Raw genomic sequence first — 21086 nt, forward strand, 5'->3', positions numbered from 1 at the left:
ACACATACATCAACATTAAGCGAGGTCACAAACAAAGTTTTTAGTAATAGAACTACTACATCAAAATGAGTTTTGTTTTCATACTTTGAAGCACTCTTAGCTCTTCCCTATTTACTTTCTCCTGTCTTTCATTTTCTTTTAAGGATATCCCAGCTGCCTTTTCTCTGCTAATGTTTGATTGTACCTACCATGTGCATTTTCGAAGTTGTGTATTAACTGCATTGTGATAGAAATCCAACATCCTCAACAACTTTGAGCACATTGTGAACAGTACAAATGATTATGAGGGAGGCTTCAGTCAAATTTTTCACTATAATGAAGCTGTCACAGATACCTCTTTCAAGGCTGGTGTTGCCATGGAGGAGACTTCATGCAAAGATAAATGTCTCCACATTTTCCTGTCCACTCTTCACCCCGATGACGATCAACCAAAATTTATTGATGGGAACACAATGCTCATCAAATTCTTTAAGGATTTTCTTTACTGGTCTGACGTCTGTTAGATTTTGGAACTGCAGGGCAATGGCATCAACCTCAGTACAACCAAATCAGTTCAAGGTAGTGAAATGTGTCAATGCTATGCCTAACAATCTCTTCTCATGGTCAGTGTTAATTCCCACTTCTGAATCTAAATATGCCCTTCATACAGAAATATGCCAGGTGCAACTCATCCAGAATTTTGAAAATCATACATTTCATAAATGTAAGGCACTCATTTGAGAATGCCAAGATATCTTTTTCAAACTCCAAGATATCTATTCCGATGTATCACACTGACACAGTGCATTTTTGGTTCTGAACCTGATGTCCACTTACTGAGGTAGCGACTGATTTATGTTACCCTTAAGATATATTCTCAAGCTAGTCTGTTTCTACAAACTTCTTGTTTAACAAATTTTCTCATTAGCTCTCTGATTATAGACTGGAGGGATGCATAAAGGAAAGAAGCTAAGGAATCATTTAGTCAGAAACGAATCAACCTGAGCAGCCATAGTCTCAAATGATGAGATGAGCTATCAGCATGTTGTCCCTGAAAGACTCAATTCCCTCAAGTATCATGAGACACTATTCAATAGCTATGACTCTTAGGAATTGCAGTAAAGATGTTAGCTTTTTGTTTTACCTCCTCCTGTTCTTTCTTTACCCTTTCTACATCCTTTACACATTTTCAAACAGCAGTTAATATTTGCTGATCACAGATGGACACCATTTTATTTTCCACCCACCAAATGGAGCAAAACTTCCGTGAGGAAACAGAAGTGCTTGTAATACTGTTGACATCACCTTGGCATGACGGAACATTTTTAAATCTCTTTATATAAAAGATAATGTCCTGATTGACTGACAAGACTCATCATTGCTCAACCCAAACCACTAAGGGCAGAAATTTAAAATTTGGACAACATGTGGATCTTATACTGTAAAGAAGGCATTTTCCTTTTTTTTAAATGTTGCTATTTAAGGCAATTTTCAAGCTAGACCTATGAATTTTGGTATCTAGGTTCTCAGTCAGAAAGAAAGAAATACATATTTCAGCATTTTTTGAGATTCAACCCCTATAGGGATGAAAGTTTATATGGAAATATTTCATTGTGCAAGCATTTTTGAAGCTTAATCTATGAAAATTTGTATTTGGCTTCTCTGCTAGAAATAAAACATACGCATGTCACTGTTTTTGGAAATCCAACCCCTAAAGGGAGAAATAAGAAGTGAAATGTTTTATGAAAATATTTTATTCTGAAAGCACATCTTTGTAAACTGGTGTTTCGCTTCTGGGTTAGAGATGAAAAAATACATGTTTCACTGTTTTCGGAAACTCGGCCCCTAAGGGGGTGAAATAGGGTTGGCTTCTTGGTTAGAAACACAAAACTACATGTTTCAGTGTTTCTGAAAATTCATCCCCTAAGAGAGGGCAATAAGGGGTGAAAATTTTTAAGAAAACATTATGTTACACTAAAAAATTTAAGTCAGATTTATGAAAATTGTTATTTCACTTCTCAGTTAGATATAAAGAAGTATTTGTTAGGGGATGAAAGTTGCCACAGAAATATCTCCACAAGAATTCAAAAGTCATGATTAACAAAAGCTTTGGACTCCAACTACCAGAATCACTTTTTGGTTAGAAGTACATTCAAAAAAGACCATGCTTACATGGCCTTAATTAGCACGAAAAGCTTAAATTTAGAAGGTATATTAGTGGGCACTGAGCTAGAAGATTATATAAAGCTCTCAGAAACTGAACAAGTTTCCAACCAATGATCGTACAACTTGTCAAAGTCGTCATGCACTGTGTATAAGCCATGTGTCCCAAAATTGCATATGGTGGAACACCCTTGACTCTGAGCTTGCTTTTTAGTCCTCTTAGGAATGCCTCATTAACATTGGGGCCATCCGTGGACAATTGAACAACTTACTTTTTCAGATTTACTAGACTGGGATGCAACTGCCTCAAATCCTTCAATTAAATCTTTAGCAGCACTTTTTCTCCAAAACAATGGAGTGCCATGCTTGTTTGAAACCTGGCACAATGCACTTTCCCATAAACACAACAAACAGACAAAATCAATCACAAGCGTCTCACAGGGAGCAACAATATCCTGTTGCTGTTTGGGGAAAACAGCTGGGGCCTGAACATAATTTATTTTTAAATTTTAAGTCTGCATTTTGGAGGCAATGTTACTACTGGGAATACATCCAATAAAAGATTAATGAGTGCCAATGTCTCCAGAAGATCGGTGTCTCATTGACGCCAACAGACACAAATGGATCTCTGGCTTCGTCAAGGCATCCCTCTGCATGTAATCTGGCATCATCGGTCGTCATCTATATGTCCCTGCAGCAGGTGCTTGATGCGAATGCCTTGGGGTAGGATGTGGTTGCTGGGCCACACCACAACTGCAAGATGCATTTCATGCCTGCGCCACAGCAGATTAAAAATAAACACAGGCTAATTAGAAATACTGTTTTTCTTAACTAAAATTAGTAATTTTATATTCCAGAGCAGATAACAAATTGGGGGAACCATCAGCATTGGCCTTTCCATCGTCAGCATTGACAATCAGCTGATTGCATCCAGAGGTGGCAGGTGGCACTGCAGGGGTTACACTATTTTATGCCTACCACTGAAAATCCATAATCAATCTTATTCATACACAATGCAAAGTTTACAACAATAAGTTTTCAATATATATATCCAAAACAATGAACTGTATGCAAACCTATCATGCCCTAGCATCCCTGGCTCAAAATAAATGGATTTGAACAGGCCACAAATTCCCCTAAAAGCTCATGTCTTTGTGATCATATTGCATGAGCTAATAAGGTAATACTTACATTTGAACAGTTGTAAATGTTAATCATACCAAATGTTCTTCACAGATTCTTACTGGTCTCATTGCATCACAAATGCACAAAACCACGGACACCATAAATGTAGGAGAGCACAGCCAGGTGGCAGCAAGTCACTCATGTGATTTCACATCAACAACAATAAACCACCACAAAACTTGTTTGGGTTCATCCCAGTTGTGCTGTCTAGTTGGCCACTGCACTAGACTGAATGAGGGGAGGGGTTGGGGGATGCCAAAACACAGATGGAGGCTAGTCGCACAGCACTGAACTGAGGGTGAATGGTGAGGGTAGCACTGCCTCAAGCCCAGCAGAAGTAAAGTAAATGCCTCTGCCCAAAATCAAATTAGGTACCATGCCATTTCCATGAAGTTTAGGCAAAATACAAAAAAATCTCTTAGTTTCCTCCAAGTTTTCCAGAATAAAAAAACCCCTAGTTTTCCCTGTTTTTCAACGAGTTGGAACCCTATAATAGTACAGTAGATTTGAAAATCACTGATGTATTAGGCTCGTATAATCTTGTAAATATAGGTTGTAAGCACAGACACTAGAGTGGGTGACACATGCTCCACTAGAATAGATGATGCTATAATTAGCAGAAATGTATTAGACCAGGTAAGTTATAGCACCTACATCTTCATCAATCTGATCACTTTTGTTAGGTAATAAGAGTACATAAATTCAGCTGTGCCAAAAATAAGAAATGTTGTTCTGCAGAAGTGAACTCTGAGTTGATCAAATACTAATGCCTTTAAATATAAACTAGCAGAGGAGAAATGGGATTCTATATACCAGATGAAAAGGTCTGATGACAAATAGAATAAATTCTTTCACCCCTGTTGGCAACGGCCTTGCCGCAGTGGATACATCAGTTCCCGTGAGATCACCAAAGTTAAGTGCTGTCGGGAGTGGTTGGCACTTGGATGAGTGACCATCCGGGCCGCCTTGCGCTGTTGCCATTTTTTGGGGTGCACTCAGCCTCATGATGCCAATTGAGGAGCTACTCGACCGAATAGTAGCGGCTTCGGTCAAGAATACCATCATGACAACCGGGAGAGCGGTGTGCTGACCCCACGCCCCTCCTATCCGCATCCTCCTCTGAGGATGACACAGCGGTCGGATGGTCCCGGTAGGCCACTCATGGCCTAAAGACAGAGTGCTTTTTTTTCACCCCTGTTATGACATTGTTATTATTATCATCATCCAAAAGGCAGTTGAGCATTGCTAAAATGAAAGTAATCCTAGACCAAAGCTCTCACCAAGTCTGATTAGACTCAGGCAGACTATTTACAATCTCAGCCTGCTTTATAAAACTACTACTCTATAGATTTTTTAGGAAAAGTACAGTCAGGCGCATAAAAATTTTAAAACTGAAATTACATCTACATTTACATCTACATTTATACTCCGCAAGCCACCCAACGGTGTGTGGCGGAGGGCACTTTACGTGCCACTGTCATTATCTCCCTTTCCTGTTCCAGTCGCGTATGGTTCGCGGGAAGAACGACTGTCTGAAAGCCTCTGTGCGCGCTCTAATCTCTCTAATTTTACATTCGTGATCTCCTCGGGAGGTATAAGTAGGGGGAAGCAATATATTCGATACCTCATCCAGAAACGCACCCTCTCGAAACCTGGCGAGCAAGCTACACCGCGATGCAGAGCGCCTCTCTTGCAGAGTCTGCCACTTGAGTTTGTTAAACATCTCCGTAACGCTATCACGGTTACCAAATAACCCTGTGACGAAACGCGCCGCTCTTCTTTGGATCTTCTCTATCTCCTCCGTCAACCCGATCTGGTACGGATCCCACACTGATGAGCAATACTCAAGTATAGGTCGAACGAGTGTTTTGTAAGCCACCTCCTTTGTTGATGGACTACATTTTCTAAGGACTCTCCCAATGAATCTCAACCTGGTACCCGCCTTACCAACAATTAATTTTATATGATCATTCCACTTCAAATCGTTCCGCACGCATACTCCCAGATATTTTACAGAAGTAACTGCTACCAGTGTTTGTTCCGCTATCATATAATCATACAATAAAGGATCCTTCTTTCTATGTATTCGCAATACATTACATTTGTCTATGTTAAGGGTCAGTTGCCACTCCCTGCACCAAGTGCCTATCCGCTGCAGATCTTCCTGCATTTCGCTACAATCTTCTAATGCTGCAACTTCTCTGTATACTACAGCATCATCCGCGAAAAGCCGCATGGAACTTCCGACACTATCTACTACGTCATTTATATATATTGTGAAAAGCAATGGTCCCATAACACTCCCCTGTGGCACGCCAGAGGTTACTTTAACGTCTGTAGATGTCTCTCCATTGAGAACAACATGCTGTGTTCTGTTTGCTAAAAACTCTTCAATCCAGCCACACAGCTGGTCTGATATTCCGTAGGCTCTTACTTTGTTTATCAGGCGACAGTGCGGAACTGTATTGAACGCCTTCCGGAAGTCAAGGAAAATGGCATCTACCTGGGAGCCTGTATCTAATATTTTCTGGGTCTCATGAACAAATAAAGCGAGTTGGGTTTCACACGATCGCTGTTTCCGGAATCCATGTTGATTCCTACATAGTAGATTCTGAGTTTCCAAAAACGACATGATACTCGAGCAAAAGACATGTTCTAAAATTCTACAACAGATCGACGTCAGAGAGATAGGTCTATAGTTTTGCGCATCTGCTCGACGACCCTTCTTGAAGACTGGGACTACCTGTGCTCTTTTCCAATCATTTGGAACCTTCCGTTCCTCTAGAGACTTGCGGTACACGGCTGTTAGAAGGGGGGCAAGTTCTTTCGCGTACTCTGTGTAGAATCGAATTGGTATCCCGTCAGGTCCAGTGGACTTTCCTCTGTTGAGTGATTCCAGTTGCTTTTCTATTCCTTGGACACTTATTTCAATGTCAGCCATTTTTTCGTTGGTGCGAGGATTTAGAGAAGGAACTGCAGTGCGGTCTTCCTCTGTGAAACAGCTTTGGAAAAAGGTGTTTAGTATTTCAGCTTTACGCTTGTCATCCTCTGTTTCAATGCCATCATCATCCCGGAGTGTCTGGACATGATGTTTCGAGCCACTTACTGATTTAACGTAAGACCAGAACTTCCTAGGATTTTCTGTCAAGTCGGTACCTAGTATTTTACTTTCGAATTCACTGAACGCTTCACGCATAGCCCTCCTTACGCTAACTTTGACATCGTTTAGCTTCTGTTTGTCTGAGAGGTTTTGGCTGCGTTTAAACTTGGAGTGAAGCTCTCTTTGCTTTCGCAGTAGTTTCCTAACTTTGTTGTTGTACCACGGTGGGTTTTTCCCGTCCCTCACAGTTTTGCTCGGCACGTACCTGTCTAAAACGCATTTTACGATTGCCTTGAACTTTTTCCATAAACACTCAACATTGTCAGTGTCTGAACAGAAATTTTCGTTTTGATCTGTTAGGTAGTCTGAAATCTGCCTTCTATTACTCTTGCTAAACAGATAAACCTTCCTCCCTTTTTTTTATATTCCTATTAACTTCCATATTCAGGGATGCTGCAACGGCCTTATGATCACTGATTCCCTGTTCTGCTCTTACAGAGTCGAAAAGTTCGGGTCTGTTTGTTATCAGTAGGTCCAAGATGTTATCTCCACGAGTCGGTTCTCTGTTTAATTGCTCGAGGTAATTTTCGGATAGTGCACTCAGTATAATGTCACTCGATGCTCTGTCCCTACCACCCGTCCTAAACATCTGAGTGTCCCAGTCTATATCTGGTAAATTGAAATCTCCACCTAAGACCATAACATGCTGAGAAAATTTATGTGAAATGTATTCCAAATTTTCTCTCAGTTGTTCTGCCACTAATGCTGCTGAGTCGGGGGGTCGGTAAAAGGAGCCAATTATTAACCTAGCTCGGTTGTTGAGTGTAACCTCCACCCATAATAATTCACAGGAACTATCCACTTCTACTTCACTACAGGATAAACTACTACTAACAGCGACGAACACTCCACCACCGGTTGCATGCAATCTATCCTTTCTAAACACCGTCTGTGCCTTTGTAAAAATTTCGGCAGAATTTATCTCTGGCTTCAGCCAGCTTTCTGTACCTATAACGATTTCAGCTTCGGTGCATTCTATCAGCGCTTGAAGTTCCGGTACTTTACCAACGCAGCTTCGACAGTTTACAATTACAATACCGATTGCTGCTTGGTCCCCGCATGTCCTGACTTTGCCCCGCACCCGTTGAGGCTGTTGCCCTTTCTGCACTTGCCCGAGGCCATCTAACCTAAAAAACCGCCCAGCCCACGCCACACAACCCCTGCTACCCGTGTAGCCGCTTGTTGCGTGTAGTAACTTTAGAAACTTTAGAAAACAGATTTACAACACAGCAATAGAGCACTTTGATAATATAAGTAAAGCATCCTGGGATTTAGTTGACAGATATTGCAAATGTCCAAGATGATGTACCTGGAACCACTCAGTGTAAGAAATGATTGTAATATTTCAAATAACTCTGACCATTTAACATTTATTATAGATACAGAGATGCCAAGTTTGGAAAGAAGACAATAGAATTGGGGTGGGGGGTTGCTCTATATATCATGCACAGTCACAGTCACAGGCACAGGCACGCCTGCGCGCATGCGCTCACACACACACACACACACACACACACACACACACACAGGGCAAATACCTCAGTTTGAAGCCTAATTGTAACACTTGAAAAATAAATATTTAAGTCCGAAAGGAACTAAAAGAAATGAGAGAGTTACTTTAAATGCTACTCAATTGTTTTTCACTCAATAATGACTTCACAGCATAAACATTAGTACAGCAAATCACAACATAAGTACAAGTTTATGCACACACAGTAGTTAAATTAGCGAGGCACCACTGTAGATGAGAAGAGTTTTTGTATATTACATAGTCTGTGGTAAATAGGTGATGAAAGGGTATTGCATTACTTCTGAAACAATACTGATTTACAAAATGATGCAATGAAAAACATTGTGTTGTCAAATTACTAAAATAAATCAAACAGCAAATTCCGTAATTCTAGCAGGGGTTCCTGTAGGACTATAACTTTTGCCTAGAAATCATTATAACTATGGACAAATTGTAGATGCACAGGTTGAGACCCCATGCCACCTCACTCAGTGTACTGATTTTGAATTTATGGAAGTGGAGAAGCAGGAAGTTGGCAAGGTAAAACACAAACTAAAGAAAAAAATTTCAACTGGATGGGATGGTTTATGCAATGCAATTACTAAGATGTTCATAAAAGAAATTTCAAAACCTCTTACCTACTTGATTAACTGCAGCATCGGAGAAAACATGCATTCATCCATTCTAAAAATGAGTGTTGTGAAACCAGAGCTTAAAATGAGAAGTAAGGAAGATGTATCTAACTATGGACCAAGATCACTAATCCCAACTTTAGTAAGATATTAGAATGTACTATCCTGTCTCAGCTTAGTGCCTATACCACAAAACACTGTATTTATAAATTCCTAACATGACTTTAGAAAAGGGCTAAGCACAACCACAACAGTTACACAATTCTTAATGAAGTGCGCTGTCTGCTTGACCAGAGGATGTAAACTGCAAGTACATTTTCAAACCTGACAAAGGCAGCTGACACAATAAACCATAGCTTACTAAGGGTGAAGTCATATCATATACATGTCAACCTATCATTTTATAGCAACACACTTGTTGAATCGTAAGCAATGTACTAAATGGCCACACAAATTAGATGAAAAAATTATAAGCTTTCAATATATTGATGAAACAGTAGTACAAGGTGTACCTCACAACTCAATCCTTGGTCCCTTTCGCTTCCTCATACATATTACTGACATTGTACAAACTATTAATTCGAACATTGTAAGCTATGCAGATGACATCTCAATGTTATTCTATGGTAGAGAATATAAGAAACGAGAATCTTTCGCTACTAGTAGTGTAAAAGAATTAGCAAAATACTTCAACAACCACGGCTTCATGGTAAATGTTACTAAACCTCAATTACTATCATTTAAAACAGGCAGTTCTCATCACCCCAATGTATATAATGCATGCAACATCTTGGGAACAGGAAAAGGCAGCTAAAATTTTCTAGGTGTGCATGTTGATGAAAATCTACAGTGGACTAACCACATTAATTTTGTATTTTGAAAACATTAATTTTGTATTTTGAAAAGTCAGTAGTGGCTTATACCTCCTTAGCCAGATCTCCAAGATAGTTCCTAGTCAGCACAGTAAAATTACTTAACAATATATTCTTAATACATATTTAAATTACTTAAATTTTTGTGAGCCAATGAGCTGAAGTTATCAAGTGCAGCTATGTACATGAGCACAACACCAGAACAAAATATAACTAATATAGGAAAAGAACAAAATTAAAAATACAGACAGGAGCTGATATAAAAATGGTTTGATTTGGTTTAACAAACTGCCAAACTATTTAAGAAAATATAAGGTGATTGATTTTAATAATAAATTAAAATCTTTTCTAACAGAAAAATGTTTATATTCATACAATGAATTCTAAGACACTGCTTGCAACATGAGCAAATAGCACATCAGACATAAAATAATAAATGCATAAAATAGCTTTAAGATGCATCTACAGGGTGTTTCAAAAAGGACTTTACAACTTTCAAAATTCATGTAACTTTATTGAAGGAAGATATAGATCTGAGTTTCGTGTTGCTTGTAGGGAAACACATCAACATTTTTTACCTTAAGCTAAAGATGATGTACATGGCTTCTGTTGGTTATCCTGCACTGATCCCACTGGAAGTCAATTTCTTCCCAAACTTGCTGTAGCACTGCAGGTGTAGCTTGCTCAGTGGCAACATAAATTCTTGCTTTAAGTTCGGGTGGAGAAGCCAGCACAGGAAGTACAAGCATGATATCCTTGATCAAACCCCATTTAAAAAAAAAATAAATAAAATCGAGTGGTGTCATGTCTAGGGAATGTGGGGCCATCAATTGGAGCGTCACAGCCAATCCATTGACCTGGAAAGCGGCCACTGAGAAAATCCTGGGCGTCAGCCAGTTAGTGGGGTGGTGCACCATCTTGCATGAAGTAAACGTTTTGTTCTTGGTCACCTTCATCGATTTGTGGTATCAAAAATTGTTGTAACATACTGAAGTACATTATCCCATTGATGGTTCTCTCACGGAAGAAAAAGGAGCTGTACACTTTGTTCTTGCTCAATGCACAAAAAACTTTCAGTTTAGGGCTATCACGAACATGTTGTAATGTTTGATATGGATTTTCACTGGCCCAAATCCTACAGTTATGTGTGTTAACCTTGCCACTTAAGTGAAAAGTCGACTTGTCAGAAAACATGATTTTGTCCAAGAAATGTTCATCCTCTTGTAATTGATTTAACATATCTGCACACATGAAAGTTCTTGCGAGCAATTTTATCAGTGTCTTTTATTGCTTGTACGATCATCAATCTGTACGGTTTCAAATGCAAACGGTTTCTCAACACATGCCAATCAGTTTGTGAGATGCACGCTGGGTTGATTTCGTAGGGCTGTTGGCAAAACATTGTCTCACTTGCTCCACAATGTCGTCTGATGTGCTTGGATGACCTGATGGTTTCCCAAGTCTTACCAAGCACCCTGTTTCTATAGAACATTTATGCCACTCAATCTGTAAGCCTACCAGGAGGATTCTTTGCTTACTTGGTACAGAAATTATGCTGAACTGTTGTTGCCGACTTCGATTCTTCAAACCGAAACACACAGCTACCACACTTGGGTACAGTGAAGGTCGCCTTAACGCAACTGCCATTAGTGCTCGTTATGGTGCGATTCGGCACTAGCGAACTGCACGAGACAAAACTTGTATTGCCCTACAAACTGGCGCTACAATCACCTCTGTAGGTACTATGAACTAATTTATACGAATTTTCAAAGTTGTAAAGTCCTTTTTGAAACACACTGTACTGTCGTATGTAACTTATCTTTTAAATATAATTTTTGTCATGTTACTATGCCTGACATTTGAAAAAGCCATCATTGTGTTGGCTCCATGGAAAGAAAATGTAAATAGGTAAATAAATAAATGTAAAAATCAGCTACTGCACCACCAGTAACTTATGTAGGGGACTTAAGCCACAATATGAAACTGTCAGATACAGGTCTTGATGCTTCTGGCATTTATACGATTACCAACAGCCAATGCTACAAATATTATACAGACCAAATAGATGGAAATTTCAGAACTTGATTTAAAGAACATACAGACTGCAACGGACTATAAAAATGTAATAGATCAGCAGTAGCAACAGACTAATGACACAGACCACCCTTTGAAATCCAAACACAATCTTGAAATTTTGCACAAAATCTGAAAAAGTAAAAGAATGTAGGTCATGGGGATTTTCATTCATAATACCAAAAAATGGTGGTAATATCCTTAATGAGATAACAGAATTCTTCAACAGCTTCAAACCAATCCTGATACTATAGACTTAAGATGTGGCAGTGTGAAACAAAATACTATCAGACTGTCAGTGTTGTGAGTAACGCAGGAAAAAGCCAGTAGTTGTGCAGATGCAAGCTTTGGGGTGTTAAAATTATAATAAGTGAACAAGTGACACATAAAAAGTGTATCACATGATCATCATGTCGTAACAGCTGATGCAAAACTATGTGAATACCTCACAGGCTGTGGTACAAATTACAATACTGCCAGCACAGAAGACAGTACTGGATAATGATTTCCAGGCACCCACTGCCAGCTCCTCTCCCCAAATACTTCATCATCAGAAGAGAGAACAAAACAGTTCTAGGTTAATTTAGACTAAGACATTTCACCTTGAAGTAACATCTGTACCCACAAACAAATAATAACAAGCAAAAAATGCTCGAAATGTGTTGCAACATATTAAATTAAAACAAAAATAAATAAATGTGCCTGCTAGTAGAAAAATACAAATAAAGACAGTCATGGTTCCTGAACTTAGCCAGCATGGACACAATTAATTACTTCACCTGATTTTCCAAGTAATTTTTATAGTTGGAGAGAAGAGATATGAACAATACCTTACCATTACAGTTGCTAATCTTGTTTCTTATATGTGAAACTTATCATCTGTAGTTATAGATTAAACAGCACTCTGTCAACTTACCCCGTTATTTCCTGATATATTGCTGAATCAACCACACTAGTAACCAACATTTCACACACTAACATCAGTACTGCACTGATTTGGCGTCCTTGATTGAACCAGAGATCAAAAATTGCTGGTATAGATGCCCAATAGGTTCCCAGAAAAGGCACAGCTCCTAATATTGTTGCTATTACTGAAATAAAAGTTTAGTAATCAAGTTATGCACTATTTAATATTTACAGACATGAATCTAAAAAGTGACTTCACTAGGAACTGTAATGCAGAATACTTTTTTGTGTTTATAAAAGATTATTAAATTAACTAAAATGTACTCACCAGTTGGTATATACACAACTGTGACTTCAAATAAATTATGGATGAGCCAAGTCCATAACCCATGGAAAAGTGCCATTTTGAATGATGCCTTGAACACACTTGCGACAGCATCTTCAAGTGCAACAGCAAACCTACACATATACAGAAAAATTTAATAAAGTTAAAACAGATATGGTCATCACACATCTCCTCTCTTATTAAAAATAAACTGTCAAGCATGAAAATCATTTACACACTATTCATTTCTACTCAATTTCATACATAGCAGATCAAGTAGCTTTGATATGTGACAAACAAATATTACCTTCAGGCTTGGTCAAGGCGCGAGTGATAATGTAACAATGTGAAGTTAGATAGGTGCAGTCAATGATTTTGTAGTCCTTTCCATTTTAAATTGGCTTAATCACTATTTCTGCATTATTTTTCAGTGTTTTACAATTTTTAATCCACAGAATGAGTGTTTGCGACTGCAACCATGAATGCCGGCCACGTGGGATCTGTGATGTCTGGTAGTCCCAAGTAGACCTGTAGTGCTTCACACTCGATGCATCTATTTAACTTACGCTTTTACAACAGTTCTGCTACTATGAGACTGGAAAGTAGTGTCGTTTCTGCATGTGTCGATATCTGTTTTGACATTTACCAGGTCATTGTGTACTTGTAAGTTGTTTCAAGGTTATTTCAAGGTTAGAGTGACTTGTTTACTCATATATAATGAAATACTATTTTGTAATTTATGGTGAAATGTCCACTAAAATACCAGAAGAGGTACACATCTGGCATCGTTCACTTTTTGAGTTCCATGAGAGAAGTAATGCAAAAGAATTGTTACCAAAACATTTGTGAAGTTCATACAAGTGCAATAAATACTTGTAAATGCTGAAGGTTCTCAAAGTTCAAATCTGGTAATTTAGATCTTTCTGACTCATATCTATCAAGCAGACCAACAACTTTAGACAATGACAATTTAAAGGCAGAAGTTGAATTAAATCCATGTCAAACAACTGAGGAACTGTCAACCATTTTTAGCCAACCATGGTCGACCATCCATGAACATTTGCTGCAGATTGTTAAAGACAAACAAAGGTAACTGGTCCGTCACATGCAACTTATTGCTTCAGCAAAACAATACAGAAATGTTTATTGACTGCTTGCTCACTGGAGATGATTCCATTTCCACATATTTTGCTCAAAAACCCACTATTTTTATCGATCCGTCACTGACAATTTGCAAACTATATGGCAATAGATTGTTAATAATGGGGATAATTACATCATTGATTAAAAATAAAAGTTTGTTGATAATTTATCTGATCTGTTTGGATTCAATGTAAAAAAAAATGACACTACTTTCTGGTTCCCCTAACATTTCATTATTAAAATTTTTGCATTTAAACCAAGTTACCTTTGTTGTGTGACTGCATGTGGTGCTAGCCAGAGTCTCGTATAATTCAGATCAGTTAAATCATCCCCCAATGCTCTTCCCAAAATTTAAATTATTTCAATAGTGCTTTCTAACTTACCCAGTGATTTCCAGATGTAAATTCCTGTTTGAGAGAGTTCACTTGGCATTATAGAGTATTTAAAGTCATTTATACCACGTAGATCCCCCACAGTTTCTCTGCTAGCTTAAACTGATTAAAACCCCAATCTAATATCATGTTTAGAGCTCTTTTCATGGATTATTTTAAAACTTACTGAAATTCTTTTGGCAATTGCCACACATTATACGAAGTGTCTTTGTATGTTGTCTGGCTTGTAGATAACAAGTAATTACAATCAATCCCTTTCTTGATTTTGTTGGGATTGTGAGAGATCCTTCGTGATCAATCATGGTTAACATTGATATGATTTTCGTGGTGGTTCCTTTATGTGGCCACCAATGTGGAGAAGATGAAGGAGGCTAACCAGCTGATTGCCAGTAATGTACTATTAATTTCTCCTGTGTGTCACCACCTCTTCCAAAGGATGATCAGACCAGTTATTCTGTGAAATGTATGAGTAATCAAGCCATGCAATGAACCTTTTGCTATCTGCAATCCTTTGTCCAACACGTGAGCAATTAGTAACTGTATTGCGTAAAGCCTGATGTTTCTGTGTACAGTGAATGGGAGGTACTATGAGTGAGATTTAGCATATCTGACATGCACCTAAATAAATATTGAATAATTAGAACTTAAACACTTTCATTACATTACAGTTAGTGTTCCCACTTTCTCTTGATTTGATGAATAAACTGAATATGGATAGAGGTAGACCCTGGTACAATAAAGCCTATAAATTTGAACACACTTGGGTAGTTACACACTCGAATAGTATGGAGCATACTAGTTACTGTACTGTGCAATCAGTACCAAGCACAAAACAGTCAAAGCTCACCTCACCTTTTGGAAACTTATGGGGAGAATGTTGAAATGAGATTTATGAAGCAAACACCTGCATTACTTAGTACTTTGAATGTTGATTTACCCTAAAATAATCAAGAATGAAACTGTATGAAAGTATGAAGCAGGGATGGATGGCATGATATAGATCATTATCAAACAATAAAGCAATAACAAGCATTGATGTGAATTATTTTCAGCTTACAACAAGCAATATGGCAGATAAGATGCCACTTTGATTTCACCGGTCCCTGAATCTAATGACTACGTACTAACAAATGACTACGTACTAACACTAGCAGCAAGCAAGGAAGCTCACAAGTCACAAACAGATCATTAGAATTACTCTTGACACAGACCATACACAAAACAAAAGATATTGCTATGAAACACACAGTCCCTAAAAATTAAGTGTGACAAGTTAAGATCACATGCAAAACTGATTCAAGCTCCTGTCTCTACCTTTCATGGGCAGTGTGCTCACAAGTACATTAATACCAATTAAAATAATAATAATAATTGTAATAATAATAATAATAATAATAATAATAACAGAAATAATACATAATAATAATAATTGTAATAATAATAATAATACTAATAATAATATTGGATAACCACAGCGACTGCATAGAAGCGATGGAAAAAACAGATGCCTATAAATATCTAGGATACAGACAAAAAATAGGAATAGATAATACAAATATTAAAGAAGAACTAAAAGAAAAATATAGACAAACACTAACAAAAATACTGAAAACAGAATTGACAGCAAGAAACAAGACAAAAGCTATAAATACTTATGCTATACCAATATTGACCTACTCATTTGGAGTAGTGAAATGGAGTAACACAGACCTAGAAGCACTCAATACACTTACACGATCACAATGCCACAAATATAGAATACATCACATACATTCAGCAACAGAAAGATTCACATTAAGCAGAAAGAAAGGAGGAAGGGGATTTATCGACACAAAAAACCTACATTATGGACAGGTAGACAATTTAGGAAAATTCTTTCTAGAACGAACAGAAACTAGCAAAATACACAAAGCAATCACTCATATAAATACATCGGCTACACCAATGCAATTTCATAACCACTTCTGTAGTGGACTGACAAGACAGCCAGTCCACAGTGAGGGGTAACCGAAAGGCACGCGTTTACACACGCCGGCTGGCGTCAGGTCTGAAACAGGATACGTAATGAATGCTATAAAGAAAAGTACGTAGCTGCTGGAATACTTAACTTTAATCCATCATTTGTATACAGCATTCTTGATGATACAAGTGAGACTCTCTCTAGAAATGGTTAATGGCGCCTTGCTACGTCGTAGCCATGGACTTAGCTGAAGGCTATTCTAACTATCTCTCGGCTAATGAGAGAAAGGCTTCATCAGTGTAGTTGCTAGCAAAGTCGTCGTACAACTGGGACAAGTCCTAGTACGTCTCTCTAGATCTGCCGTGTGGTGGCGCTCGGTCTGCAATTACTGACACTGGCGACACGCGGGTCCGACATGTACTAATGGGCCGCGGCCGATTTAAAGCTACCACCTAGCAAGTGTGGTGTCTGGCGGTGACACCACAACTTCTACAACCCTTTAGATCACATAACATCAACAGATACGAAGAAAGTAAATTGGAAAAAGAAAACACTACATGGCAAGCACCCGTATCATCTAACACAGCCACACATCGATCAAGACGCATCCAACACATGGCTAAGAAAAGTGAGACGGAAAGATTCATGATTGCAATACAGGATCAAACAATAAACACCAGGTATTACAGCAAGCATATTATTAAAGATCCCAATACCACACCAGATAAATGCAGACTTTGCAAACAACAAATAGAAACAGTAGATCACATCACAAGCGGATGTACAATACTAGCAAATACAGAATACCCCAGAAGACATGACAATGTAGCAAAAATAATGCATCAACAGCTTGCCTTACAACATAAACTTATAAAACAACACGTTCCCACATACAAGTATGCACCACAAAATGTACTGGAGAATGATGAATACAAATTATACTGGAACAGAACCATTATAACAGATAAAACAACACCACATAACAAACCTGACATCATACTCACCAATAAAAAGAAGAAATTAACACAACTAATCGAAATATCCATACCCAATACAACAAATATACAAAAGAAAACAGGAGAAAAAATTGAAAAATACATCCAACTGGCTGAGGAAGTCAAGGACATGTGGCATCAGGATAAAGTTGACATCGTACCAATTATACTATCAACTACAGGAGTCATACCACACAATATCCACCAGTACATCAACGCAATACAGCTACATCCAAACGTATATATACAACTACAGAAATCCGTAATTATTGATACATGTTCAATCACCCGAAATTTCCTAAATGCAATATAACATATACCGTACAGTTAAAAGGAAGTCACGCTTGATTAAGGTCTGCGTCACTTTCCATTTTTGACCAGACATAACGTCTGAGAAAAGAAAGAAAGAAAGAATAACAATAATAATGAAAGCAGAAATAATACATTATTAAAACACAGTCATTCTTTTGGTGATGACAGTATTTCTAGTGGAGTATTATAATGCACTGATTGGACAGCATCCCTACTGAGAGTCGACAATCTCAAGAGATATTTACTAGGATTATTTTACTCATCATGCCTTCATGATTTTACAACCCAAGTCTTGTATATGACAATGACTGCAGTATCAAGGACAGTGACAGACCTGTTTGTCTGTATCACCGGTAGTGTGCCCAGCTACAAGCTTTCACCAAGAGTAGCACACGGGTCAGTAGAGATGTCCCACTACGCTTGTTAGACCCTGGCCATCTACTCTACTATGAATTCTGCTTGCATATTGACTTGACTTGGTTTGCATTCTGGCCAGACTTTTATTTGCTTCTATTGATAATCACACTAGAACTGGTTTTTTGAGAACTGTGAGTTAACATATTTAACACATTATTGGCTGAGAGCATCAGAGAGCACATTACATTTTGTTATAAAGCTTGTTTCAGTCAGTGAACAGTCTTGCCGTGTTGGATACTCTGGTTCTCATCCAATCGCTGAAGTCAAGCAATGTCGGTGGCATCCAACCGAAAGATTTGCACCAGCCTGTTAAGCCATGCGGCATTATTATTATTATTATTATTATTTTCAGTCAATGCACACAAAGTCTGTAAGCACAGACAGGAATACTACTAGTAATGGATGCATCAATCTACACTGCATCAAAGATGGATGGCAAACCTTAAAGCATTGCAATTTTGTATGTACAAACAAACATGGCAAGCAATAATATGCTGACACAGTGTCGAAGGGACTGAGTCACACAGTACACACCTGACAAAGAAGTTGCATATTCAGGCCTTGCGGCTATCTATTCAGGCCTTTTGGCTATCAAATATTTCTTTGAAAGAAGTATTTCAGAGAGGCAGGAAAGCACTGGCAAACCCATCACGAAGTTTCATGGCTTACTTTAATAAAAGGCTAGCCCAATTAGCATGGAAACATGCTAACGTCCAGAGAGCAATAGTAAGGTACTTGGCCACAGAGCAAATCAGGCAACCAACTTCCACGTCGCGTAATTAAGATTCAGAATTGTTCTTCTCACACAATTATAGCCATAACAGTTCTGCAATTTGTTTTCAATGTCAGGAACATGGTCACATCACTTGCTCTGTCATGGAGTTTTGTGCAAGGTAATGAGCCAAACCACAGAGACACAGTGCCTAAAATGGAAAACTAGGGAACCATAAATGGACAACCATCAAAAACTGTTAGTGGACTTACAAATCTTAAATAAAGCAATATTGTTCCTAGTAGGCATGGAAGCAACCACGTGAATCGCAACTGAAATACATACTCAGCTCTTGGATCTACACTCCTGGAAATGGAAAAAAGAACACATTGACACCGGTGTGTCAGACCCACCATACTTGCTCCGGACACTGCGAGAGGGCTGTACAAGCAATGATCACACGCACGGCACAGCGGACACACCAGGAACCGCGGTGTTGGCCGTCGAATGGCGCTAGCTGCGCAGCATTTGTGCACCGCCGCCGTCAGTGTCAGCCAGTTTGCCGTGGCATACGGAGCTCCATCGCAGTCTTTAACACTGGTAGCATGCCGCGACAGTGTGGACGTGAACCGTATGTGCAGTTGACGGACTTTGAGCGAGGGCGTATAGTGGGCATGCGGGAGGCCGGGTGGACGTACCGCCGAATTGCTCAACACGTGGGGCGTGAGGTCTCCACAGTACATCGATGTTGTCGCCAGTGGTCGGCGGAAGGTGCACGTGCCCGTCGACCTGGGACCGGACCGCAGCGACGCACGGATGCACGCCAAGACCGTAGGATCCTACGCAGTGCCGTAGGGGACCGCACCGCCACTTCCCAGCAAATTAGGGACACTGTTGCTCCTGGGGTATCGGCGAGGACCATTCGCAACCGTCTCCATGAAGCTGGGCTACGGTCCCGCACACCGTTAGGCCGTCTTCCGCTCACGCCCCAACATCGTGCAGCCCGCCTCCAGTGGTGTCACGACAGGCGTGAATGGAGGGACGAATGGAGACGTGTCGTCTTCAGCGATGAGAGTCGCTTCTGCCTTGGTGCCAATGATGGTTGTATGCGTGTTTGGCGCCGTGCAGGTGAGCGCCACAATCAGGACTGCATACGACCGAGGCACACAGGGCCAACACCCGGCATCATGGTGTGGGGAGCGATCTCCTACACTGGCCGTACACCACTGGTGATCGTCGAGGGGACACTGAATAGTGCACGGTACATCCAAACCGTCATCGAACCCATCGTTCTACCATTCCTAGACCGGCAAGGGAACTTGCTGTTCCAACAGGACAATGCACGTCCGCATGTATCCCGTGCCACCCAACGTGCTCTAGAAGGTGTAAGTCAACTACCCCGGCCAGCAAGATCTCCGGATCTGTCCCCCATTGAGCATGTTTGGGACTGGATGAAGCGTCGTCTCACGCGGTCTGCACGTCCAGCACGAACGCTGGTCCAACTGAGGCGCCAGGTGGAAATGGCATGGCAAGCCGTTCCACAGGACTACATCCAGCATCTCTATGATCGTCTCCATGGGAGAATAGCAGCCTGCATTGCTGCGAAAGGTGGATATACACTGTACTAGTGCCGACATTGTGCATGCTCTGTTGCCTGTGTCTATGTGCCTGTGGTTCTGTCAGTGTGATCATGTGATGTATCTGACCCCAGGAATGTGTCAATAAAGTTTCCCCTTCCTGGGACAATGAATTCACGGTGTTCTTATTTCAATTTCCAGGAGTGTATCTTGCATGCCAGATGGAATACTTCCAAAATTGCTCAGTCTCCAAGTATCTCAACAATTCAGAGGGAACGATTCCTGGAGCCTGCTTTCGACTATGTCTTTCAGTACTCTGTTAAATCTTCTCATAGTATCATATCTCTGATCTAATTTTCATTTACTTCTTCAACCCTTTCTATAATACTACTTTCAAGTTAAATTCCTTTACATTGTCTTTCAATACATTTCTTCCACAATCCAGCCTACCCTCCTTTGCTTAGCACTGGCTTGCCATCTGAGCTCATGATATTCAGACAGCTGCTTCTCTTTTCTCCAAAGGTATCTTTACTTTTCCTGTAGGTGGTATCCATTTTTCTCCTTGTCATACACACTTCTACAGCCTTACATTTGTCCTCTACTCATACCTGCTTGGCAATTTTGCATCTTAAGTCAACTTCATTTTTTAAGTGTCCGTATGCTATTGGCTGCTTCATTTGTTGCATTTTTACAGTTTCTCCTTTTCACAATTAAATACAACATCTCGAATGTTATCCAAGGATTTCTTCTAGGCATTGTCTTTCTACCTATTT

The 21086-nt window shown here is 39.5% G+C and overlaps 1 protein-coding gene across 2 annotated transcripts in view; it reads right to left on the reverse strand.

The window, feature by feature from the left end:
• Positions 1–21086, reverse strand: part of LOC126187677 (transmembrane protein 245) — a 246221-nt gene that overhangs the window by 34356 nt on the left and 190779 nt on the right. For both annotated transcript variants that reach the window (XR_007537772.1, XM_049928911.1), the window contains exons 11-12: positions 12809–12939; positions 12491–12665 (exon numbers count right to left, since the gene is read on the reverse strand). Coding sequence is in view for 1 of the 2 variants with exons in the window: in XM_049928911.1 (XP_049784868.1) it covers positions 12491–12665; positions 12809–12939 (306 nt within the window). In the remaining variant the exon portion in view is untranslated. The remainder of the gene's footprint in view (positions 1–12490; positions 12666–12808; positions 12940–21086) is intronic.

Source organism: Schistocerca cancellata, chromosome 5, assembly GCF_023864275.1.
Source record: "Schistocerca cancellata isolate TAMUIC-IGC-003103 chromosome 5, iqSchCanc2.1, whole genome shotgun sequence".
NCBI classification, from domain to species: Eukaryota; Metazoa; Arthropoda; class Insecta; order Orthoptera; family Acrididae; genus Schistocerca; species Schistocerca cancellata.